Source organism: Camellia sinensis, unplaced genomic scaffold (assembly GCF_055761805.1).
Source record: "Camellia sinensis isolate YWXY unplaced genomic scaffold, ASM5576180v1 Unanchor1, whole genome shotgun sequence".
In the NCBI taxonomy this organism is placed as follows: Eukaryota; Viridiplantae; Streptophyta; class Magnoliopsida; order Ericales; family Theaceae; genus Camellia; species Camellia sinensis.
In genome coordinates this window covers 4,892,151-4,919,129 of record NW_028128987.1, presented here as the reverse complement: position 1 = coordinate 4,919,129, position 26,979 = coordinate 4,892,151, and the positions used below count along the sequence as shown (strand labels likewise).

General features: G+C 37.3%; 1 protein-coding gene across 4 annotated transcripts; it reads left to right on the top strand.

The window, feature by feature from the left end:
- Positions 1 to 5,752: 5,752 nt before the first annotated feature.
- On the top strand, positions 5,753 to 24,610 carry LOC114265224 (beta-glucosidase 12-like). Of its 4 annotated transcripts, none has more exons than XM_082911069.1 (11): positions 5,753 to 6,059; positions 8,585 to 8,660; positions 9,005 to 9,082; positions 20,640 to 20,727; positions 22,560 to 22,815; positions 23,031 to 23,146; positions 23,265 to 23,482; positions 23,569 to 23,600; positions 23,723 to 23,825; positions 23,935 to 24,057; positions 24,194 to 24,610. In XM_082911069.1, exons 1-10 carry the CDS (start codon positions 5,904 to 5,906, stop codon positions 24,006 to 24,008), a joined length of 1,197 nt encoding a protein of 398 aa, XP_082767195.1. In that variant the 5' UTR covers positions 5,753 to 5,903; the 3' UTR covers positions 24,009 to 24,057; positions 24,194 to 24,610. The 4 variants fall into 4 exon arrangements, with proteins under 4 accessions (XP_082767195.1, XP_082767192.1, XP_082767193.1 ...); XM_082911066.1 differs by having other exon boundaries at positions 5,755 to 6,059; positions 23,949 to 24,057; XM_082911067.1 differs by lacking the exon at positions 9,005 to 9,082 and having other exon boundaries at positions 5,756 to 6,059; positions 23,949 to 24,057.
- The last annotated feature ends 2,369 nt before the right edge of the window (positions 24,611 to 26,979 follow it).

The following is a 26,979-nucleotide window of genomic DNA, read 5'->3' as shown; positions in this document are numbered from 1 at the left end:
GCCACTCTAATGAGACATGGCAAAGACACGGAATATGATATGCAAACATGCAAAAATCAGTAGCAAAACGAGGGGCAAAACAGCCCCGAAATAAGGCGAAATGATACCCGATGCGTGGAACGAGTCTCGAAACATGAATTTTGGCGCATGAAATGGCCTATAGCTATGCAATGCATGCATAATTTGAACATGAGATGAAAAGACAGAAGCAAGGCAGCCTCTAGATAAGAATTTTTACAGTTCAAAGCATGGCCAAACAGCAAACACAAATAGGGCAAAAATAGCATGCAAAAATGGCCCTAAACATGAGGTAAAGAAGCAACTCACAGCTGCCGACCCCAAACATATTAGAGGCCTTATACAATATTGAAGAGGGGCCAAAAATATGATATTTTACAGTTGATGGCCAAGCCTAAATCAGTACACAAGTATGCTCAAAATGCCATGCAAGATAGGGCCCAAAAGAGGTCAAAACACAAAGTATACAAAACATTCATCAAACAGCCAAAGACCCTTAATGAAACATGAATATGGGGTCAAAATAAGACTGTTTTCAGTTCTGTAAAATGACCAAAAATAGAAGCATAATGGGCTAATAAATCATGCAAAAATGGGGACCAAAGAGGGATATAATGACAAGTGGCACATAGAGATCCCAAACAGTGATAAGCTCTTCTTCAATGTTGAAGAGAGACTCAAAATAAGCTCACTTACAATTTACATCATGCTCCAAAACAGATCACACGTAGGCCAAAAATATTATGCAAAATTATGGCATAAAGAGGGCTAATGAAGGAAGTGCTAGCTACTGTCCTCAACCAGCAAGAGGTCCTCAATCAAACATTAAGAGAACCGCAAAATATGATGATTTACAGTTTGGGTCGGAGCCCAAAAATGCAAGAAACTATGGCTTAGATATGAAGCAAGAAAAGACTAGAAAAGGGAAGAGGCAGACTCACCCTTGAAGACCAGCAAACCAGCACCTCTTGGACCAAGTTTAGGTGCTCCTAAGCTCTGAAGAACATCCTCAAGTTGCTGCAATGGAGTAAGGATGCCTTGTGCTATGAGTTGATGAAGAAATGGGCCAAGAACAAGGGTGTTTGATGGTTGAATGGGAGAGATATAGTGAGAGATGAAGGGATATATGTATGTATATATCAGATATATCTATATATCTCTGGTTTTTTGTTCCAAACATCCAACCAAAACAATGGAGGAGGAGAGGCCCCTTATATAGGCAAGACTAAGCTTCTAAGACAAGCTACAAAGGGTCAAAGGGGTCTAAGGGGAGGTCAAGGCTTATTGGAGAAGTTAGGACAGCTGGTAAGCTTCTTGGGGAAGCCAAGACAAGGGGTCAAGGCTTCCTCAAGAAGCCTTGAGCAAAGCGTGCAAGAAAAGGGGTCAAAGGGTGTGCAAAGGGTGCAAAACAGCCACACACGTGCATGAGGAGCAGAGTCTGTGCATTCCAGCTGGTACAGCTGGCATCCATTCAATCTGTAGAATACTCCGGAAGGTCATCGGCTAACAAACTTCGTCGGTCAGCCATCTTTTCTGGCCGGTCGGCAATCTATTTGGCCGGTTGGCCATCTATTTGGTCGGTCGGCCATTTGTTTTGGCCGGTCGGCAGGAAAAATCTGCTCTGCAGGTCTAACTTCAAATGGGCATAACGTCTTCATATGAACTCCTTTTCAGGTCATTATTGTATCAAAATTGAAGCCCCGGAAGTAAGATTTCTAATGGCACCAGCCTTGCATCAAAATCCCAACTATGAAAAAAGTTATGCTTGTTTTAGTGAAGGCTGTTCAGTTTCAGTCCAACCGGGATGATGCCCAACTTCAACCAATCATATCTCCGCCCTCCGGTCTCGGATTTAAGAGATTCTTGAGTGCAAAATGAAGCCCCGGAAGTCTTCTTTCCAACGGTGGGGACCTCATAACTAAAATCCAAGTGTACAGACAAATAGGCTTGATTTAGCGAGGACTGCTCGTCCCTCTCTTAGCAATTCTTGCCTATCTTCTTCTCCAACTGACCTTCTCCCCTCTTCTCCTCTTTTCTTCAACTTCAAACCCCTAATCAAGGTGTTTTGAAAGATTTTTCAAAGATTTCATCTCTCTTTCATTCATTTCCACTTTGTCCTTGCTCGGTTTATCGAAAAGCGCATCTTTTGACAAAATGTGAGCCTTGGAACATCGTAGAAACTTTATTTCAAAAATGTTTTGAAAGAGAGGGTTTTAAGGTCTAAAAACCATTCAAAATAGCTTTGGTCCAAAATGGGGTGTGAAGTTGGGATTTGGCCCTCTCATTGCCGAAGAAATTGAACCTTTACCCTGCACACCTTTCATCATCGAGCAAACCATCAGTAGCGCCCAAGTCTTAAGGGCGGTCAAAAATGGGGTGTCTACAGCGAGCCTAGACAAATCTTAGCATAGTTTGGATTAGGCTTAGACAACCTTCCAACCTAACTGAACTTGTTTGAGTTGTACCCCTATCAACATCACTACTCTCACCATCTCCTTAGATCTGGTAGTGACAATAGAAATGGATGGAGAGAAAGGGAAGGGGGAGAATGAAAATTTGGTAGTGATAAATTTAAGGCAAATTATACTAATAGTTCCTATAGTTTGGGACTCGTGTCAATTTGGTTTCTGACTTTTTAATTGTGACGCATTTGACCCTAAATTTTAAATCTTATTCTAAATAAGAACAATTGAAGATATCATTACTCAATTTTAAAGCAAGTTGTCAATTTGATAAAATATAAACTAATTTAACAAAAATAAATATCAAAAAAATATTTTTGAAATTTTAAAAATTATTTCTACCCACCAAAGATAAAATTATGTAAAATTAATAAATCTTTTACGCATTTATTTATTTTATCAAATTAATTTTTATTATATGTTTGGATGATGATCATGTAATGTGTGATTGTTAGGCTTTTAATGTGTACTCAATATGTTTAATATATGAAATATTTTTAGTTTTGAATTTTTTGATTTAATGGATTGATTTAATAATGATATCAAAGTGGTCGATATATTTGAGTTTTGGAAAAATAGAAACTAATTTAATAAAAATAAAAACAACCATCCATTACATGATCATTATCCGAACAGATAATAAAAATTAATTTGGTAAATAAATAAATGTGTAAAAGATTTATTAATTTTACATAGTTTTATCTTTGGTTAGTAGAAATAATTTTTAAAATTTAAAAATATTTTTTTGACATTTATTTTTATCAAATTAGTTTATGTTTTATCAAATTGACGACTTTGCCCTAGAAATTGAGTAATTGTATTTTTAATTGTCCTTATTTAGAACAAGATTCAAAATTTAGAGTCAAATATGTCATAATTGAAAAGTTAAGGACTAAAGTAACACAAGCTCCAAACTACATGACCGTTAGTATAATTTGTCCATAAATTTATCATTGATAACACTAATTAATTACTTTCTGTCACTCTCATATCCACACTCACTTATTCATTCACAAAAAACCAACACACACAATTGCATTGTAACTAATAAAAAATAAAGTAAGATTGAAAAATTTATTATTGTAATTTTATTCATTGATAAATTTATTTAGATTTTATTCACCCAAAAATATTTATTTAGATTTTACAAACAACAAATTTGGTACTAGATCTTTACTAGCGCGCAGAGAGAGAGAGAGAGAAGATCTCACTAGTAAAAGCTTTGATTACCATGTAATGGCTACATCTTGACGGCCAAGGTAGTTACAGTACCAAATCAATGTCTAAAATAGTAGATCGATACTGTAAATGGCCAGATTTAAACGGTCGCTCTAAAGATTAGCGATGGTGAAATGTAGATCGGTGATGGTGGAGGTGGTTAGTGATCGGTAGTGGTGGATCAACGACGATAGAATATAGATAAGAGATGATAGTGCAGATCGGCGACAAAAAATTGTAGATCAATGATAATGAAGGTAGAGGTGGAGGTGATGGGTGGTGATCTGAGGCTATTAAAATGATAGTGGAGAGAGAAAGAGCTGCCTTTGGCCTTCACAAAATAAAAATGAGAATAAAATAAGTATTTTATAATTTTTTAGTGTATTTAAAAGGTGTGTAAGACATGTAATTCAATAGGACTCACTTGAAATTTTTCCATAGACTAGTTTATCACGCGGCTCACATTGGATTCATTTATATTATTATTCACAAGGCTCATGTCAAGAGACAGGCTAGTTTGTCAAATAATTATTCTATTTTTCAGAAATTTTATATTGGTTGTGTCCGACTAATAGTAAGAAGACAACTGAATAAATAGCCCAAATAATAAGGAGAAGGTAGACAAACTATAATATATCATTAGCTAAACACATGAACATGTAATCACCCTAACCTACTAGATAATTTCTACAGTTTGTCAAAGTCATTATACTACTAGAAAATGCCTTTTTGCATCGGCTAGTGGCGGGTTTGGCAAACGCAACATTTGTAGGGCCGATCCTGACATTTGGGGCTAAGGTGAATTTAAAAAATGAAAGCTCCTCTTACATTAAAAAAAGAAAAAAGGTTTATGAATAAAATGATTAGTTATAATTTTTTTATTTATTTGTAGTTATAAAAAAATTTATTTGTACATATAATTATTAAAATTATAAACAAAACAATTTAATAAAACAAAATTAGGACAAAAAAATTAGGAAAAAATTATTCAATTAAAACTAATAAAGACCTAAGTAAAAAAATTGGAGCAAAATTATTTATTCCACTAAAATCTAATAAATAAAGAAGGTTATAAAAAAAATTTAGGGCCCATATATTGTATGTATTGTTCTTCTTGAGCCCAAACACTTTTTTTTTAATATATATTTTCATCTTAATAAATATGGACAAAACTACACATATAAATAAATATGGGCTAAATCATATATGGACCCAATAAAATATTTTGAGGCCCTTCAAAAAAAAAAAAAAATTGAGCCTATAACATTTTACTAAATTTGAAGACCTTATTTTTTGGTCAAAATTTTGATACCTAAGACACAAGCCTTAGGCTAGGGTCGGTCCTGAACATTTGGATCGCTTTGTGTTAACATAAAAGGAACACAAATATGGGGTGAAAAAACAAAAATATTTGCCGCTGGAGTTAAGCCGTCACTAATTCTTAGTTACCGTAAAATATACTTTTATATTGTATTTGATTGGGAGATTTGAATAAGGATTTAAAAAAAGAAATGGAAAAGTAGGTAAATATGAATAAAACATACCTATATTTCACTTAATTTTACACACTTTTTCAATTTCTCTTTTCAAATCCGTTCTCAAATTCTCTAACCAAACACAGGCGTTAATGCCGCTAACTTTACAGCCAAAAAAAGTTCTTAAAAAATATGAATTTTATTTGCGACCACCAAAATGCCAATGAAAAACATGCCTTAGTGTTAGCTAGTGCCCGGACACGAAAAAGTCCAATATTTATTTGCGACCACCAAGTTGCCAACGCAAAAAAAATAAAATAAAATAAAATTAGGAACCATAGCCACAAATACTATCACCTAGCAACTTCTTTGGCCACCTTTTTGTCATCATAACAAATAAGTCATTTTATTATACAAAATTAATTAGGGATTTGTGACTGGAAGAAAATCCATCGCAAATATCCAACAAGTTTTTATAAAAGATAAAAGTAAATAAAATTGAACCTATACTACAAAACATTTATTTGTAATTAATTTATAGATTAATTAATCAATAATTATAAATAGTTATGTACATTTGGAAAGTTCCAACATTCATATGTATGTGTGTACCATACCATGACCCATCGATCAACCATTCTCCCAATATATGTATAACTAAGGGCAAACGGTGAGGATCAGATTAGATGGTTGGCTTCTCCTTCTGGGATTTTTCAAGTCAGATCTCTGTATGGGTGGCTTCAAGCTGATGAGGGTCATGTTGTGGAGTAATCAAAATTTATCTGGAATAATATTGCTCCTCCGAAAGCCAAATTTCTATTTGGGCTGGTGTGGAGAGGTAGACTTAAGATTGCTGATTTCCTTCATAGAATTGGTGTGCCGAGAGGTAATTCTATTTCCTTGTGTCTGTTTTGTATTTCTGTGTGCTGAGAGGTAATTCTATTTCCTTGTGTCTGTTTTGTATTTCTGTGTACTGAGAGGTAATTCTATTTCCTTGTGTCTGTTTTGTATTTCTGCCCCTGAAAATATTAATCATATTTTGTTACTCTGCCCTTTTGCTTGGAAGTTATGGTCTGATGTTATTGCTTGGTGGGGAACTCAATGGGTTTCCCCTGGTTCTGTAATTGAGTTGCTTTATTGGTGGTTTGGGTTCAAGTTCAGAAAGAAGGAACTTAGGATCTGGAATGTCGTTCCTATTGCTGTGGTGTGGTCTTTATGGAGGCTTAGGAATGAGTGTTTATTTAGGGGAGCTCAACCAAATTTGGAGGTTATATCAGAATTAATCAAAGTCATAGTGGCTTATTGGGCTAAGAATCATCATATTGGTAGCATGTATTTATTTCATGATTTCATCTCCAATATAGGTCTGATCCGTAGTTGCCTCTAAGGTTGTGGGGTTGTTTACAGCTAATGGTTTGCGTTGCTATGGCCTGTTGCTGGCAGTGGTTCCCTTTACTATTGGTTTTGGTTGGTTTTTATCAGTGTATATGTAGCAGTGTGTGGTGTGCTGATTTTTGAGTGGTATGTATTTGGAGAAATGTGCTCTAGTAAAGGTGTGTTATTGGTGTGTGCTTTCCTATTACAGCTGTATTGGTGTTGTTGTTGCTGCTGATTTTGGTTTGGTTTAAATGTTAGCATGGTAGTTGTCCTGGTCTAACTGTAAGGTAGTGGTGTTTTGCTGCTGTGTGTTGTTCTGAAGCAGCTGTATTGGGGTTGTTAATGCATTGGCTACTTTATGGCCTATATGGTGGTTCAGGTTTATGCGTGTGTTTTATGGAAAGTACTCTAGGTTGGTAGAGTTGAGTGTATTGATATTGTGAAGAGTTGTAGTCTGTGGTAAAATAGAGTTTGTAGATTACTTTACTCAGTGCATGAGTTGGTGTTTATTGTGTAGCAGTTCGGAAGATAATTGGGTTAGTGGGTTGTAATCTTGTAATTGTTCTAAACTGTTGTCTTTAGCTATGTCATAGGGGAGCTTGCTCCAGTTGCAGTGGTCTGTGGTTATGCTGTCACTGGTTTTGTATTGCTGTTGTTGGCTGGTTTGTGTGGTTGTTTCTACTCTTAAGTGTTATTTGTTCTTTTCTATTTCCTCGTTTCTTTGTTGATTGGTTCCTCACCAATCTTGGGTCAAGTGCTAGCATACGATTGTGCTTCCTTTGCGGTGCCAACCTAGTTGGGATTGTTTAGGTTAGCTTTGATGCTCTCTACACTTCCCTGCTTTGTTGATGATTGTCCTGTTTTGTATCTTGATCCTTTCATCAATAAAGTTTTTTTTGTTGATAAAAAAAAAAAAAATAGAGAGTACTAAGAGATCAAAGTTTCCAAAAAACAAAGGTGGGGAAATTACACCAATCAATGGTAATTTGAAATAATTATTAATAGTTATAAACTTTACCACTTATTTGTAATCAGTTTTTAAGTTATACACAGGTATGAAATTTTTCCCAAAAAAATATTATGATGAGGACAAGATAACTATTTTGGAATGAGGATAAGGTCTTATCCTTGATTGGAATAACTCATCCAAGGGTGGAATCAACCCAAATTTTGATTGATTTTATCCAAAGTCCAATTTGAAAATAATTCAAAAAAATAAAATAAAAATAGAAGTTATAATTCGAGGAAATATCCATTGAAGTGATAATGTTTGAGAAAATCTATTATTGGATAACTCTTCAAAAAAAATAAAAAAACTATTTTAAGATGTTAACTATAAAAATCCATTTTTCTGGATAATTTAATAATTTTCTGAAATAGTTCATATAACAGGCTAATCACCTCTCTTGATTATTACAATTTTAATAAATACAACAAAAATAAGCCAAGAGTCTCAATAAGTAACCAATTACTTAATAGAAATCCTAGAAGGACACTACTACCTAGTCTTGGTTTCAAATTGGAATGAAGTGAATTTTATATCATTGGAAATATTTTTAAAATTATGAATAAATGGTCTTGGTAAATTTAAAAATTTAGGAAATTTCCATGTAAAATTGCCTATGAAATCCAAATTCACCGTTGGGTTTACAAGTTTCAAATGAGGCTCAAATAAATCATAATGAGACTTACCATGGCTTTAGGTTTGAGAAGGGTCTCTTGATCCAGATTTAGTATTTTGAACCACTTCAAGAATTTCTCGCAGCCTGGACCGTTTCCAGCTTTTGGCATTGGCCAAAAATCCAATGACGGACTTCAACTATTATAGCGAGTTGAAATGTAGTGTATACACTTACATGAACACTATTTACATAAATCTCACTGGCTTATGATACTAGGAAATGTTGTAAATTTAACTGGAAAAATATAACATTTTTTCATAATCAAATTTTAGTTATACAATTGAATTGATTTATTGCAATATATATATATATATATATATATTGGTTAATTTTTTCTCTAATGATGTTACAGGGAGATGTAAAGATCATTAAAGAAATGGGTCTAGATGCTTACAGATTCTCTATCTCATGGTCCAGAGTATTGCCACGTAAGATGATCAATCATATAGTTTCTCTAAATGTTATCAAATATGCATTATATATGCATGGAAGAAGTGTCCTATCAAAGAACATAGGCAAATGAAACCACAATTGTAACAAAGAAATTGTGAAAAATGGGCTCAAATGAAAATGTAAAAAGAAAGTGAGACCCAAAATGAGATTATAATCATTTGATTTGAGTAATCCTAGGCATTTAACAAAAAAGGGAGAAAATTTTTTGTTAGAAGTTATGAACTAGGATGATCCAATCAGTGGTAACCATACTATTTTTTTTTTTATCTTTCTTACTTATATTTGCATAATTTTTAGATGATACTTGTAATATTTCTAGGTGGAAAGCTAAGTGGTGGAGTGAACAATGAAGGAATCAAATATTACAACAACCTTATAGATGAGCTCTTGGGAAAAGGTTATGATTCAACTTAATGATGTCACACCAAGTTAATATGGTAGTAGCAATTTTAAAATTATAATTCATATTGATTGTGGGGATATATTTTTTGAGTACTAACACGTGGCAAGGTGACGCCGACGTGTCAGTCGAGGTGCCACGTGTCCTGGTTGTTATGCCGAGGTCATTTCGGTTAGGCCGAGGTTATCTCCGAAGATATTGGAATCCGAGATAAGCAGATAAGGGATATGGGACAAGAGTCCTAGAATAAAGAGGAGACTTAGCCAAGATAAGGATAAAGCTCTTAGGGAGTTTATCTTTATCTCTTGAGAAGTCCAAAGTAAGTACTGAACAGGAGTCCATAGAAGTCAGGCTTCTATTGGGACTAGGATTGAGTTAACTATAAAAGAGAGGCACCCCCATGGGTCTAAGGTACGCAATTTATATTCTAAACAGTGAGTTTAGTACTGTTGATTATCTTTGAGAGATATACTGACTTAATCATCGGAGTGCCCCCGGGTGGAAGAACCACCGCCGGAGTCTTCTCCTTCTGTTGCAGGTTTTATAGGTGACATCTATCCTGCCAGTGTTTTCTAGCTGAGTACTAAGTTGGCAGTGTGGTCAGATTTTCACGCACACAATTTAGCGCCGTCTGTGGGAAAGAAAGTAGAATAGATGGCCAGTAACGGACAGAAGGAAAAGATTGGGGACGATAGTCCTGCTGGGAGTGGGAGACCTATTGACCTTGATATCGAAGGAGAAAAGTCCAACACAGAAACTCATAGACAAGCTCATGGAATAAAAGACGTCGGCCAGACTGGCGACGTACCGGAGAAACCTAATCGAAGCGGGTGCTACAACGAAGGCGACCTCTGGGTATGGAAGGACAGGTGCCTACGAAGGGACGAAGAGGTGAAAGAGATGGCAAACAAATTGGCAGACCTGCAATCGGTCGTCAATTTTATGATGTAAAATAACGTCATGCAGCCACCATACCCACTGCAGGACACGCCGATGCCAGCAGCCAATGCCCAGAAGAAAGGGCAGAAAGCAATCCCAGAAGCCCCCCAGCATACCAGGAGTGAGAGGCACTCTCACCGGCCTTCTAGGGAAGTCGGGCGAGGGGAGCCGAGAAGAGAAGAGTCCCGAAGGACATATCACACAAAGGACGCAGACCCCAAAGAATATCGGCATGTTCAAGGGCAGGCGCTGTGTTTTGACACAATCCATGGAGAAAGATTAAAACGGGCCCACCACGAGGCCGAGAGCAGTATACCGAAAAGACTGAAGTCAAAAGATAGCCGAGCTCCAGAGAGGAGTAAAGAAGACTTGAGAGACTACCACAAGAGGAAGCAGCAGAATGCCGAAGCCGAGGTAACTTCCCCTATTAAGCCAAGGACACCATTCTCGGTGGAATTGGACAAGTTTGAGGCACCGAAGAGATTTAGTATGCCAAAGTTTTAAATATATGATGGTAAGTCAGATCCCAACTTTCATGTTGGATTATACCTGAATTCAATGGCATTATATAGCGGGAACGAGCCGTTACTCTGCAAAGTGTTCCCCTCATCCTTCGGGGAGATTGCATCAGATTGGTTTCACAAACTACCGAAGGGAAGCGTGAAGACTTGGGAAAGCCTGGCTGAGATGTTTGTGGCCAAGTTCGTGACAAACAAGTTGCAGCCACTGAGGGTGGACGTATTGATGTCTCTAAAGATCAGTAAGGATGAGGGTCTCAGGGCCTATGCAAAGAGATACTATGAGGTATTCAACCAAATACCAGAGTGTAATCAAGAAGTGGCGGTCGTATCCTTCAAGAACGACCTGAAGGATGACTGTCCACTACGAAAGTCATTGGCAAAAACATTGCCAAAAAGTATGGAGAAACTCATGGCCAGAATCGAGAAGTATGCTAGAGCCGAGGAAGATACGTCGGGAAATAAGGAGACAAAGCACGAGAAAGGAAACGGCTCACCGAAGCGAGGCCGAGGTAACAATAGATCTTTCAAACAAGAGGCAGAACTGAGGGCTATCCAGGCAGTGACAACTGTGTTCCAAATCCCAATTCACAAAGTCCTGGATCAAATCCGGAACTAGCCCTATTTCAGAACACCAGAGAGGACTCTAGGAGAGTTCATGGGAAGAAACATTGGCAGGCATTGTGCCTACCACAATGATGATGGGCATACAACTCAAGGTTGTAGAGCCCTAAAAGCACACTTAGAAGACCTGGTGAGGCAAGGCCACTTGAGGGACCTTGTCGATGAGGCCAGAACAAGGGAGGAACAGGCAAGACTGCCTCAGGTACCCGCAGCACCGCCTCCCCCAGCACAGCAACCTCAGGCAAGAGGACCTCGGGTAATTAATGTAATTCACTCAAAGGTCAACGAAAACGAAATCCGAGGAGAGACCTAGAAGGTGAAACACCTACAACATGTCTACCAAGTCGGGGGGAAAAGACATCAGGCAGAAGAGTGCTAGGGACCAATGATAACCTTTTCTGAAGCCGACCCAGAGATGGTCCAGCATCCGCATAATGATGCCTTGGTAGTATCCCTCCAGGTTGGGGAGTGCCAAGTGAAACGCATCCTGATTGACCAAGGCAGCTCTTATGACATCATATACGTCTAATGCTACAAGGAGCTCAGCCTTCACCCAGATGATATGGAATAATCCAATGGCCCAATGGTTGGGTTCAATGGAACGCCGACATGGCCACTGGGAGCAGTAAGCTTGGAGGTGCAGGCTGGCACCAGGAAGATCAAGACAGAATTCACCATCATCAACACACCCTCCCCTTACAACATCATCTTGGGAAGGCCATGGTTGCATGCGATGGGAGCAGTTCCCTCAACATTACATCAACTATTATGATTCCCAACAGAACATGGGATAGAGGAAGTCAGAGGCGATCAGCTGCAGGCGAAGAATTGCTCCATGGCAGCAGTGAAATCTACTTGTAGCATACGAGAGCCAGAAAAGGCAGAAATTGAAGATGAGGGTGTAGAAGTCCTAGAAGACGTCGGCAAAGAGCCAGCCGAGAAGAGTGAAGAGGCACTGAAGAAAATCCTCGTCCAGGATGGGGATGAAAAACGCTTCTTTCTTCTCGGCTCGGGCTTAGACGAAGAAGAGGAAAAAGAGTTGGAAGCTTTTTTTAGAGCAAACATTGAAGTGTTTGCTTGGACACTTTACGAAATGCATGGCATTGACCCCGAGGTCACTTGCCACAAACTGAATGTTGACAGGTTAGCCAAACCTGTAATTCAAAGAGCCAAAAGACCGACGTTGATGCACGTCGAAGCAGTAGAAGAAGAAGTAGACAGACTTCTGGAGGCCAGGGCCATTAAAGAAGTTCACTACCCGACATGGTTATCCAATACAGTAGTGGTAAAGAAGAAGAACGGTAAATGGACGGTCTGCGTAGACTTTACCAGTCTCAACAAAGCCTGTCCCAAAGACAACTTTCCTCTATCCAAGATTGACCAACTAGTAGATGCCACTTCAGGGCATGGAAGAATGAGCTTCCTAGATGCCTACAGGGGGTACCACTAGATAGCCATGTACCCTCTAGACGAAGAGAAGATCGCGTTTATCACCCCAAAAGGCTTGTACTGTTACAGAGTAATGCCTTTCGGGTTGAAAAACGCAAGAGCAACTTACCAAAGGTTGGTAACCAAAATGTTCAAACACTTGATTGGCCGAACAGTAGAAGTCTACATCGACGACATGGTCGTTAAGACCAAGGAGCCTGAGGGTCATCTCGCCGATCTAAAAGCAGTCTTTGAAATCCTTAAAACATATTGGCTCCGACTCAATGCATCGAAGTGTACATTTGGAGTTGGATTTGGTAAGTTTTTAAGATACCTAGTGACCAGAAGGGGCATCGAGGCCAGCCCAGATCAGATCAAGGCCATCCTAGAGTTAAAGAGCCCGATGTCGGCAAAATAGGTGCAGATGCTAACTGGAAGGGCCGTAGCCCTGAACAGGTTCATAAGCAGAAGCTTAGACAAATGCAAACCTTTCTTCAACTTGGTGAAGAAAGCCACAGACTTTCTTTGGACAGAAGAGTGCAAAGAAGGATTAGCTGATCTGAAGAAGTACCTGACCACAACTCCAGTTCTTTCGAATCTAAAACCTGGGGAGGAGCTGTTCCTGTACTTGGCGGTCTCAGAACATGCGATCAGTGCAGTACTAATCCGAGAAGAAAAAGAGGAACAAAAGGCTGTTAACTATGTAAGCAAAACCCTGGCCGATGTAGAAATAAGGTATTTACCATTAGAAAAATTGATGTTGGCCTTAGTAATGGCTTCAAAGAAGTTGAACCATTACTTTCAGGCCTACAAGATTGTGGTACTAACAGAACACCCACTGAAGTCCTTGTTGCAACAAGGAGATTTAACAGGAAGAATTGCCAGATGGGTAGTGGCCTTAGGCCAGTATGACCTGGAGTTCAGGCCGAGAACAGCAATCAAAGGCCAAGTTTTGGCCGACTTCGTGGCCGAATTCACGCCAGAATCCATCGTACACCGGGCTCCGTTGAATTGAGATGAGCGATGCCCGAGCAAGGAAAAAGAAATACAGCCGAATACAAAAGAACAAAGGAAAGAAGAAAGACTCAGACCCTGCAGCATTTACATCGGCGACTCCTTTCGACTGCTCATTGATGGGAGCTCAAACTGACAGGGAGCAGGGGCAGGAGTAGTATTGATATCTCCAGATTGAGAGATATTGGAACAGTCCATTCGACTGGGGTTCAAGGCCTCAAACAAACAGGCAGAATACGAAGCACTGATTGTAGAACTGAAGCTGGCAGTAGCAGTAGAAGCAGACGAGGTAATAGTTTTTTGTGACTCACAACTTATAGTGAATCAGACAACATGAGAGTTTGTAGCTCGAGATGAAAGAATGTCGGCATACACAAAGGAGGTCATCAGGCTAGCAGCCTTGTTTCATAACTGCCGACTACTTTAAGTCAGCCGAGATGATAACTGTCATGCCGATGCATTAGCCAACCTAGCCAGTGCCATACAACGTGGAAAAGCAAGGACAATAATGGTCGACTACTTGTCGGGCCCAAGCATCGAACCACGAACCACAGAGCATGTAGCAATGTGTGTGGACATGGGACCAAGCTGGATGGATACAATTGTTGCATTCTTGAAAGAAAGAAAGCTGGCAGAAGACCACAAGGAGGCACACAAGGTCAGATTGAAGTCGGCAAGATTCAGTTTGACAGCAGAAGGACATCTTTACAAAAGGTCCTTCACTGGACCCCTTTTAAGGTGCGTACACCCTTTGCAGGTTGAAGATTTTTTTATATGAAATTTATGAAGGAATTTGTGGAAGCCACGCTGGGGGCAGATCACTAGCTCATAGGGCCATTACCCAGGGGTATTGGTGGCCCTACATGCAAAAAAATGCAGAGGCCTACGTGAAGAAGTGTGAACAATGCCAAAGGTTTGCACCTTTGATACACCAGCCAGTTGCTGACCTGAACCCTGTATCCAGTCCTTGGCCGTTTGCCCAATGGGGCATGGATCTCGTTGGGCAATTGCCCCAAGCAACTGGGCAAAGGAAGTACTTGCTGGTAGCAACAGATTACTTCACAAAGTGGATAGAAGCAGAACCTCTTGCCAAGATCCGAGATGTGGACGTCAAGAACTTCATATGGAGAAATATCATCACCAGATTTGGGATTCCGAGAGCATTAGTTACCGATAATGGAACACAGTTTGACAGCAAGCTAATTAAGAGCTTCTGTGCAAAGTTCAAGATCAAGAACTACTTTTCAACCCCAAGCTTTCCACAAAGCAATGGACAAGCAGAAACATCCAACAAAGTAATTCTGGATGGGATAAAGAAGAGGCTGTAGGCGGCGAAAGGAAAGTGGGTAGACGAATTGCCCAATGTACTCTGGGCATATCGGACTACGCCAAGAAGGTCAACAGGGAAATCCCCCTTTGCCATGGCTTATGGCACAGAAGCAGTCATTCCACTGGAGGTCGGCATCCCAGGGATCAGAACCCAGGGAGTTGATAACGGGACTAATGATATACTCTTAGTCCGAGATTTGGATCTTTTAAAAGAAAGAAGAGAGAAGGCTGTCATACAGCTCACAGCATACCAACAGCAGCTTGCCAAAGCTTATAATAAGAGGGTCAATCCAAGAGAGTTTCAAGTCGGCGACCTAGTATTGAGAAAAGTCGTCGCAATAAAAAGGATCCTAGAGAGGGAAAACTTGGCCCAAACTGGGAAGGACCCTACCGAATCACCTCGGTATTAGGCAATGGGGCATATCGGCTTGAAGATAATGAGGGCAAAGCATTGCCAAGACCCTGGAACACTTGTAATCTGAAATGTTTCTATCATTGAGATTTGACTTGTTTTTTGCCGACGTCATGAATAAAATTTTAGCAAGATTCTTCAACACTTGTGACTGATAAAGATACATAATGTTGTTTCTAGAATGCATAAATAATGAGAACCTAGATAGAACTCAGGTTCACATTAGAGGGCAGAGAGAAGACAAAGATGTTTAACACTTGTTGAAATTTGTAGCAATTTACAAGTTGAAGAGAGAGAAGACAAAGATGTTTAACACATGTTGAAATTTGTAGCAATTTACAAGTTGAAGTTAAACCGAAATCATTGTTTAACGCTTGTTGAAATTTGTAGCAATTTACAAGTTGAAGTTAAACCGAAATCATTGTTTAAAACTTGTTGAAATTTGTAGCAATTTACAAATTGAAGTTAAACCGAGACCATTGTTTAACACTTGTTGAAATTTGTAGCAATTTACAAGTTGAAGTTAAACCGAAATCATTGTTTAACACTTGTTGAAATTTGTAGCAATTTACAAGTTGAAGTTAAACTGAGATCATTGCTTAACACTTGTTGAAATTTGTAGCAATTTACAAGTTGAAGTTTGTAGCAATTTACAAGTTGAAGTTAAACCGAGATCATTGTTTGACACTTGTTGAAATTTGTAGCAATTTACAAGTTGAAGTTAAACCGAGATCATTGTTTAACACTTGTTGAAATTTGCAGCAATTTACAAGTTGAAGTTAAACCGAGATCATTGTTTAACACTTGTTGAAATTTGTAGCAATTTACAAGTTGAAGTTAAACCGAGATCATTGTTTGGCACTTGTTGAAATTTGTAACAATTTACAAGACAAAGTCAAACCGAGATAATTGTTTAACACTTGTTGAAACTTAAGAAAAGCTTACAAGTTGAAATTAAACCGTATATGTTTTTCCCCTTGTTAAAGTTTATGAGAAATTTACAAGACAAGTACTTGCCGAGGTAGTTCCATCAGTTTGTATAACCGAGGTATGTCACCCTGAGAAGGTTGCACAAAGAAGGAAGAGTATATCAAAGGCATGCAAAATATTCCAAGTATAGAGGACATACAAGAGCAGTAAAAGGAAGATAAAGATTCAAGCATTCAGGGAAAGCAATTGCATTTGTACACAAAAGAGGGCACTATGGCCTACCAAAAAGTAATTGTTTGGGAATTACAGAGAAGGCACATCGGCCATGAGGAAAGCATACATTGTTTCAAAAAACAAAGTACAAGAAAGGAAAAGAAAAACATAAAGCTAAGGCTCCTCTCCAGTAGCAGTTGATTGAATTTGAAGTTCAGACGATTGTTGAGAAGCCACCTCGGCCGCCTTCTCCGCCGCAAGCTCAGTATCAATTTCTTGCAAAGTTTTATCAATACTCTTGTCAGCAAAGGTGACATCGGCTGGTGCATTCTTAGGAACAGCTTCCTTGGGAATCTCATCACCCTTCTCATCCTGAGTCAAGTTCAGGACTTGCTCATTCTGAGGAGGGGACTTGGCCCCATCAGCATCTTTGGGCTTCCTCACCAAGACCTCCTCTTCAGATTCAGAATCATCATCAGATCGAACTGGTGGAGGAAGTGGAGGGAATGGAAGAGGAATGGCATCAGCATTACGAAATGGCGAGTCCTCGGGGACATTAAGTTTTTTGAGAAGAGACATCCAACTAAGGGTGAAACCCTTGTTGCATGCTTGCTTCACTTGCTGTTCGTAAGCCTCTATGACATCGGCCATGCCCTGGGCATACGCCTTCTCGTCGGCATCTTGGATTTCGGCTTCTTTGGTGGCCAGGGCCTCCTGAAGCTCCTTTTGGGCCTGGGCCATTTTTTCCTCGGCCTCTCTTTTCTGGGACTCAGCCACTTTCCTGATAGTGTCGGCAGATTCAGCCTTCTCTTCGGCATCGGTCTGAGCCTTGATAATAGCCTCAGCCTGATCTTCCAACTTTTTCATCTTTGATTGAAGACTTTTGTTGGCTTTTTGAAGAAAAGAGAACTCCCTCTTCATGTCGGCCAACTTCTGCCGATTTTCGAAAGATTGAACAGAAAAAGAGTGGGCATGCTGGATGGCCTGAAAGAACACAAGGTAAAAGTTATTGCAAAATTTTCTAAGTACAAAAAAGAAAGAAGAAAATTACCAAGTAAAAGACACTTACTTGGACGGAGCGTTGAAGCATCAAAGCGTAATTCTCATACTCGCTCAACTCGGCGTTTCGGTCAAGATCGCTAGGGAGGAGCAGGGTGGTACTGAGAGCAACGTCGACATTTATGTCATCAACACTGTCTTTAGCCATAACTGGCTTATCTTCAAGGGTGATTTTGGGGGCCTAGGGAACATCATGTTTTTTTGACCCCGAGGTGGTTGCTGAGGATGACCTCGGCTTCTTCGATTTTGGGGATTCGGATGGCTGGGCCTCTGAGCGCCTCTTCCCAGCAGAGGGTTGAGATTTGTCACTCTCAGCCAATTTGGAGATCGGCAACGTATCCTCAAACTCGATCTGAGATACCTTAGCCTTTGGCTGAGCCTTCTTTATTCTTTTCAGCTTCGGAGGAGGTTGGGTTTGTGCTGGTTGATTGTCAACGAATGACGGAATACTGGCCAGAAGATTTTTTGCAACTGGTTTTGGGCGACCCATCTCGGCAGAAGAAACTGTTCGGCGTCGACGGCGGCGTCGGGATGTTGGAATCAAGTATGGAGCCGAGGTTGACGGTAACTCAGCTGGATCAGAGGTTAATCCTTGGTCTGTTCGAGATGTGGACGCAGTTTGTGGAGTTGTGGCAGAGGGTGGAGAAAGGCTTTTCTTCTACCTCCTAGGGACATCAGGCAGAGTTGACTTGTATGTTGGAATAAAATTGAGAAGCAGAGGCGCCTTCCATTGTGGACTGGCAAGTCCAAAAGTTTCTTCAAATCCTTACTGGGAATGAAGGATTGACGAAAGTTTTTTGGTGGCTTAGGCACAGCTACAGGAGGAACAGACATTAAGAAATAGATAAAGTATGAAAGACTTTAGAAAACAAGTAAGTGTGAATGCAGGGCTCTTACTATTACCCTCTACAAAGACTGAATGAGGAAGAGGGAAGAGATGGAGATCCTCATCTGGGGCAAACTCCCAGTTCCCCGAAGTTATGAAATAGTCATCCCCAGCTCCCTTGTTGGAGTCAGGGAGGTCGGCGACGATTTTGTATTCGGTTGACCTCGGCTTAAGGTAATAAACGTAGCCGGTGTCTTTTTTGAGGCCACACATAGTGTAGCAGAATTGGATATCGGCTAGAGTGATCCTAGCGTTTTCTTGTTTGGCTAGTGCTATGATACCATTGATGGTTCGATAAGAATTGATGGCAAGTTGCATTGGGTTCAATTTGTAATAATGAAGTATTTCACGGAAAAGGGTGTTAAGTGGGAGCCGAAGTCCACACTCAATAAAGGCAACTACAGGGAGGGGCATGGAGTCATCAGTAGGCATGATGGAGTCATCATCCCCAGCCAACCTCAGATTGACATCGGCTGGGATTTCAAACTCCTGCCTAAAATATTCTAACTTGGATGGGATATTTACCCTATGTTTCCACATACCCATGATATCGGCCTGAATTAGAAGGGCTAGATTTCAGAAAGAAGATGTTTTCAAGAGGGTTATTTGCACCTCGGCAAAAACCTAAGTAAATGCTGGTTTCAGTTTTTTCCTAAGGAAATTTCTACAAGCAAATCCCAAACCTAGATCTATGAAAACGAAGATTGAAGGCACAGATCTGGAAAAGACACAAAAAACAGAAACAAGAACGAGTTTCAGAACCAAGAACAGAGATGGTCTATCAAAAACATAAAGAATACAAAGGGTTGAGGGCCAAGAACAGTGGCAAAACGTGCAAGAAAATTGTGAACAGTACGTGTATTCAAGACATAAGCAACGAACAAAATCAACGCACTCATGTGTATGATTCGCAAAATCAAATGTTTGAGCAAGGCAGTAATGACAACAAGTTCCAGAAAAAATCAAGAACTGAAATAAGAAGAAACAGTTGCTTACCAGAAAAAATGAAGCCGGTGTAAGGATCGCCGAAGTCAGACGACAGTCGTAGAGGCAACGAAATAGTGAAAAACACGCCGGAAGGGGTGAACGGAACGAGTTTCAGAACAAGGAAGCTTGAATAATGGGGGACTTGGGGAGAAAAGCCAAAGAGAGAGAAAGAGCTTTAGCACGAATAATGCAAAGTAAAAATCGGAAGGAAGAGGGAAAAAGTTTTGTAAAAACTTGAAAAGGCGCCGAAATCGCATTAATGAACCTAGAATGACGAAACCGTCAGACGGCGCACACAGACACAAGACGGCTTACAGGCGCGTCACAGGCACGATCCAGTAAGGATGAAACACGTGGAATGAAATAGTTGAATAAGTATTGTCTGACAGCTCGTATGTTAAAAAGAACTCTGGGAGTCCTTAGTCTTCATGAAGGCATATCGGCCTGAAGTGAATGATCTCGGCTGGGAAATATTAAGTCGACGTACTGGAAGGAAGTACCGATATAGGTTCCATCACCTCAGAATGCCGAGGTAATAGAACCTAGGGGGCAGTTGTGGGGATATATTTTTTGAGTACCAACATATGGCAAGGTGACGCCGATGTATCAGCCGAGGTGCCACGTGTCCTGGTCGTTATGCTGAGATCATCTCGGTTAGGCCGAGGTTATCTTCGAAGATATCAGAATCCGATATAAGCGAATAAGGGATATGGGACAAGAGTCCTAGAATAAAGAGGAGACTTAGCCAAGATAAGGATAAAGCTCTTAAGGAGTTTATCTTTATCTCTTGAGGAGTCCAAAGTAAGTACTGAACAGGAGTCCATAGAAGTCAGGCTTCTATTGGAACTAGGATTGAGTTAACTATAAAAGAAAGGCACCCCCGTGAATCTAAGGTACACAATTTATATTCTAAACAGTGAGTTTAATACTGTTGATTATCTTTGAGAGATATACTGACTTGATCGTCGGAGTGTCCCGGGTGGAAAAACCACCGCCGGAGTCTTCTCCTTCTGTTGCAGGTTTTATAGGTGCCATCTATTCTGCCAGTGTTTTCCAGCTGAGTACTAAATTGGCAGTGTGGTCAGATTTTCACCCACACATTGATGATATTTTTTCTTAGAGTGATTACCCAAATTTTTCATATATATATATATATATATTCTATAGCATCTCTCTCCTCAAAATTATCTTATCTTCTTATGCTGACATTTCTAGGTATAAAACCATTTGTGACCCTTTTCCATTGGGATCTTCCCCAAGCATTGGAAGATGAGTATGGTGGTTTCTTAAGCCCAAAAATTGGGTAAGTAATAATATATTCATCTAATGATTCAATTTTTTAGCTAGTCAATTTGTGAGATTTGTATATATTTAAACTAGATAGAAGCATATGAAAATTTCTTATTTTTGTTTTTAAATTAAATTGTTGGTTCATACTGAATATATATATAAAGGGAATAAAGCAAATTGCTTTTTCTCTTATAGTTTTGAGATGGTTAATCTCTTCATTTGAAATCAAAATATGTTCTGAATTGTTGAGTTTTTGTTTTTCCCCTTCTTTGTTTTTGATGGTTGTCAAATGGTAAATTTAAGTCAAACTAGGGTGAACAGTTGAATCCTTTATTTTCATCGCAAAGCCTTGCAAGTGGGATAGCTCAATTTATTTTTTAAGAATTAAAAAATAAAAATCATAAAATTTGATGAAAAAATTAGATTACTATACGTTCTGACAATATATATATATATATATATTATAGAATATTGAAAGACATTTCCATATGAAACCTAGACTTTAACGGACATGGAATGCCTGCTACACGGCAGGGATGCTGTGCTCCAAAAACGGCACCGTTTTTTTTTTGCTCTATTTCTTTTTTTCGTTTAATTGTTTTCTTTGCTCACTCTATGTATGGCAATTTTTTCTCTTTTGACCTTTAATTTTTTTATTTTTTATTTTTTTCACTTTGACACTACATGCTTTAAGTTTTGTTCAAAATTAAACAAAAAAATGTTACGGTAATTGACACGTGATAAAAAATATATTAATATATTTGAGTTTGGATTTATGTTAAATGTGTGAGTTATATATAATAAAATATTTTTATATCACGTGACTATTAATATATTTTTTATATCTAATTTTGGACATAAATTAGCTTTTAAAGTATTAAAAAAAAAATTGAAACATGAAGAGCTAAAGAGGGGGATAAAATTTAAGGAACAAAGTGAAAAAATGACCAAACTTAAAGGGACAAAGTGTATTTACCTTAATTGTACACTACAAATTTAAATTATGGAAGTATTTCTCATAGTATTTTTTAAAAAAAACAAATACACTAAAAGATATGCATAATTAAAATGTGCAAATCATATTATCTTGAATGTCGCACACTAAATTTAAATCTACACCATACAATTTTATTTTTTTTAAATAGTTACACTACATATTCAAATTTTGTATAAATTTCAAATAGTTTTTTTAAATATTACTTTTGGTACACTACATTTCTTTTAATCTATTTATAATCTTTCTTTATAATTTATTTTTCTTACTGTATTAAAAATTAGGGTCATATTAATGACAATTTAAGAAATTCTAATAAGGAAAAGAAAGCCTCAAGAAATTTAAAATCTCAATACAATTTTTACATATATCATTTTTTTTACATATCTAGTAATGTTACACAGAAAAAGTAGGTGTAAATTTAAACATAGTGTGGTGTAAGGTATATTCAAAATGAATATAGTTCATAAATTTTGAATTATAAATACGTTTTTTTTTATTTTACAATAATATTATGCACCAAAAAAACGTGGTGTAAATTTAAACTTTTACTGTTGTGTAAAAAAGTTGAAAAGTGGCTATGTATGTGGAACCTTTCATGAGAAATGGAACCAATGCATAGTTATTTTAATTAAACAAAAAATAGGATTAAAAAAAAAAAAAAAAAGAAAGCAAAACGGTACTGTACTAGTGCACAGTAAGGACCCCGTGTCGGACTTTAGCATTCGATAGTAACCTAGAAATGGAAGTAGTCATAGAATTGAATTATTAATCATGAAGTCCTGAAGTTAATATGTAAAACATTGTAATGTACCTGTGTCATATTCCAACATTGATGATCGACTTTATAGGGATGATTTCAATGGCTTTGCAGAACTTTGCTTCAAAGAATTTGGTGATAGGGTGAAGCACTGGATCACCTTGAATGAGCCGTGGGCATATAGCATGAGTGGGTACGCAGTTGGTAGCTTTGCACCAGGTCGATGCTCTTCATGGCTACAATTAAATTGTACTGGTGGGGATTCAAGCACTGAGCCATATATTGTATCACACCACGAACTTCTCGCTCATGCAACTGCAGTAAATTTGTACAAGCGAAAGTATCAGGTCTCACTTGAAAACCCAAAGGAAACTACATATATAATTCACATTATTATCAAAGAGTTTTGAAGTATATGCTAATTTTAATGCTACTTCCTAATCATAGTCGATGGAAACTAAAGTAATTTTATGTTTAAGAATAGATTTGCTACATATGAGAAATTTTTGATACAAATATATTAGATGGTTTTGAGTTACTCAAACGATGGAAATGTAAACAGACATCACAAAAGGGAAAGATTGGAATTACACTCATATCACATTGGATGGTACCTTTCTCAGAAGAAAGACAAGACCGTACTGCTGCACTAAGGGCCCTTGATTTTATGTTAGGATGGTGAGTGTTTTATAATTTTCCTTTTTGTGATAACGCATATATGGTACTGAACAATATTGTCATAAGTAGGGTCATCAATTTATAATGTCCTAACTATGTTTTTCCTTGTGTACTGGAGGTTTATGGACCCTCTAACAACCGGTGACTATCCACATACAATGCGAACTCTTGTGGGAAAACGACTTCCTAAGTTCTCCAAAGAACAGTCCAAGATGTTAAAAGGATCATTTGATTTTCTTGGACTGAACTATTACACCGCTAATTATGCAGCATATGCACCAAACTCCAATAGTGTAAATGTTAGTTTTTTAACAGATTCTCAGGTTAACCTTACAAGTAAGTTCAAAGTTTTGTACCATTAATTAAAAACGTTATTATAACTTAATATGTGCTAACTAGACATGATTCTTTTGTAATGCTAGCTAAGCGGAATGGGGTTCCTATCGGTGCTATGGTAAGAAGTAGAAATTTAAGCAATTCTTCTTGTGGAGCTTGTTTAAATTTAATATATTTACCAACTTGCACATGAATAGAAAATTTTCATAATCAACTCTCTAACTTTATGTGATCTTACAGGCTGCTTCAACTTGGCTTTTTGTTTATCCAAGAGGCATTTATGATATTCTTCTCTACGTGAAGAAAAAATATAACAATCCTCTTATTTATATCACGGAGAATGGTAATTAGTTCATTAATAATTTTGCATTAACATAAAATTGTTTCACTTAGTAACATATAAATCTAATAAATTTGTAATTACAAATTAAGTTTACAATAAACATTCTTAGCCCATTCATTTCAGGGATTGATGAGGCAAATAATGCTACATTATCACTTGAAGAAGCCCTTGCCGACAACATGAGGATACATTACTATTATCACCATCTTTCTTTCCTTTTACAAGCAATCAAGTAAGTTCTGAAGATGACTAATAAATAATGTTGCATTTACAAAATATATGAGTGCGAAGGTTACACTACTAGCAATTATTAAAAAAAAAAAAATTATTACATATGAAGTTTGTTGTTGATTTTGTTTTTCATATAGGGATGGTGCTAATGTGAAAGGATATTTTGCATGGTCACTTTTGGATAATTTTGAATGGAGCTCGGGTTACACAGTTCGTTTTGGCATCAACTACGTAGATTACAAAAATGGTTTGAAAAGATATTCCAAACTTTCAGCCAAATGGTTCAAGAATCTTCTCAAAAATGGAGACATATGATTGAAAATGTAATTCTCCAATAATTTTGCATCCTACAAATGTAATAGTAAAATAAGTTAGATTCTTCTCTACACTTTGTAATGATCTCTAGCAACATTGTTTATGCTTTTAAACACAATTTAATGGTCATGCAAGAAAGAGATGTAACTGAAATAAATCAATAACAGTTATCAAAAAATCTGTTACATTTCACAAACCAAAAGTATCAAGAATAGACCAACTATTATTATTAGAATGCATATATTGATCACGATCACAAATTTGGCTAATACTAAACAAATTTGCCTTCAAAATAAAGAATATTCTCCTGTCTAGATAGACCAAGAGAAACCATTGTTCACTTTTTCAAGGATTTGTGCACGATTGCGATTTTCAAAGGTCACATTCTCATGACTTTCCTTGAAAAAGCCAAACAACTAAGGATCACTAACAGGTCAGTCGGGCTTGCCCAACCCACAAACTAGTTGTCCAAGGGCCTAGCATAGACCCAGCCTTTTGGCTTTGACCAATCAACAACCAATTCGAGTTGGGCCTATTCTAAAATCTAAAGCATATCCCACTCATAGACCCTAGCCTTGCGAACCAAAAGCAAGTAAAATTTGCTTTTGAAACCATTAAGCTAGTTTTTTTGGCCTTAATTTGCTTAAAATCTCGTTAATTTTTATTCATTCATTCATTTATTTTTTGACATTCTTAGGTATTTTTGGTTTTGCCTTTAAGATGGGTTAATATATATATATATATATATATTAGTTAGTTTATGATTTTCATAGTTTGAAATTTTCTTATGATCCAAAAAAAATTTATTTAAAAAGAAAATTTAGTGTATTGAGTAATTACGTGAATGAAGATGATGCAATAATAAAATAATTCAATATTTCATGTGTGACATTATCCGTCAAGTGATGCTAAGGATATATTTATTGTATTATCGATTACTTCTAAAAAATTAAGAATAGGTTAAAAGATGTTGGGCTTAGATTACAAATTTTTAGAGTTAAAAAGTTGTTGGGATAAATTTTTTACAAATTTGAGCAACCTTGCATAGTGAAAACAACATCAATCTATGAAGATATAAAATTACAGAAATCTGAAATTACCAACTAATCCACATCAAACAAACATAGACTGAATTTCCAAAACTTGCGTGGAAAAGTCTAAACTTTAAACCCCACGTCACTAGGCTTTGCTCTTATTTTGGTCTTTTTTGGATCTTGCAAGCTCCACATATTTTCCTCCATCATCGAACAACTATAAGAAAAGGAATCACAACCCATGTAGGATTTGCAATGATATAATAAACATAATAGTAAAACAAGCTAGCCGCAAACTTATCACCTTCCAAGTAAGAAGTCAAATAATGCACACCAAGTCCACAAAGATGACACACAGAAATACCCAATTGAAGTATGTAACTGTATGGCTTCCTTGTGGCAATTACAACAAAATGGCTCTTTAATGACAAAATCACTTCATCTCAAATAGTGAAATTTTCATCACCAAATTGATCTGCAATGGAATAATTTCATCACCATGTTCATCTTTTATTAGTTGTCGCTAAAAGTACCTAGTGACAAAATTTTATTTTGTCGCCTATTATTGTTATTTGTTGAGGAAACATTTCGTCGCTCAATGTTAAATATTTGTCACCTATAACGTCCATTTCAATTTAATGACAAAATACTGAATAGGTGTGACAAAATTATTTGTTGGGATTAAAAAGTTTTAGTGACCCGGGGGGGGGGGGGAGGGGATATTTGCAATTTATATATATATTTTTCAATAAACAATCCCTGTACATTTTAATAATATATTCAATAAAATATCTAATCCAAATCAATATAAAATTAAACTGTTCATTTTCATTAAATAACACAAGCAAAATACATGTCTCATAATATTAAGAAATTAATATATAACATGCAAACTATAACATCTATTCTAGTAAAATCAAAAATTACGACACAATCAAAATAAGTTGTGTATTTTAATAACATGTTCAATATAATATCTATTACAAATCATTATAAAAACCTGTTCATTTGCATAAAGTAACAACATAGTCAAAATATATGTTTGATAGTATCAACAAAAAGATAAGATCCATCACAATATAAACATAACCCACGACAACATAGTCCAAATACGTGTTTGGTAATATTAACAAAAAGCAAAACTACACTATGATGAATACATGTCTAATAATATCAACAAAAAGCTCTTGCTATGCAGGTTATCAAATTCGTTCACCTCCAATCTACCATTACGGAAAGAAAAAATAAATAAATAAATAAAAAACAACAACAAAAGGTTAAGGTAATCATTCACTAAATATGTTAACATGCAACCTAGAAGAGAAAAAATAAAAATTTCGAAGTAAATTTCAAACCAAAATTTATTGTGCTTGTTTCATAAATTTTTACAACTTACATTAGTTCCTCCAAGGTGTTCATGATGTTTCCCGGGCATTTTAACGACTATTTCAAGCCTAATTGTTTTCCAACCGAGAGTCTTATGATTGTTCTGTAAGTTTTCACAACTTATGTTGATCCCTTCCAAGGTGTTCATGATAATTTCTAGACCTTTTCATGCCTATTTAATGATTTTA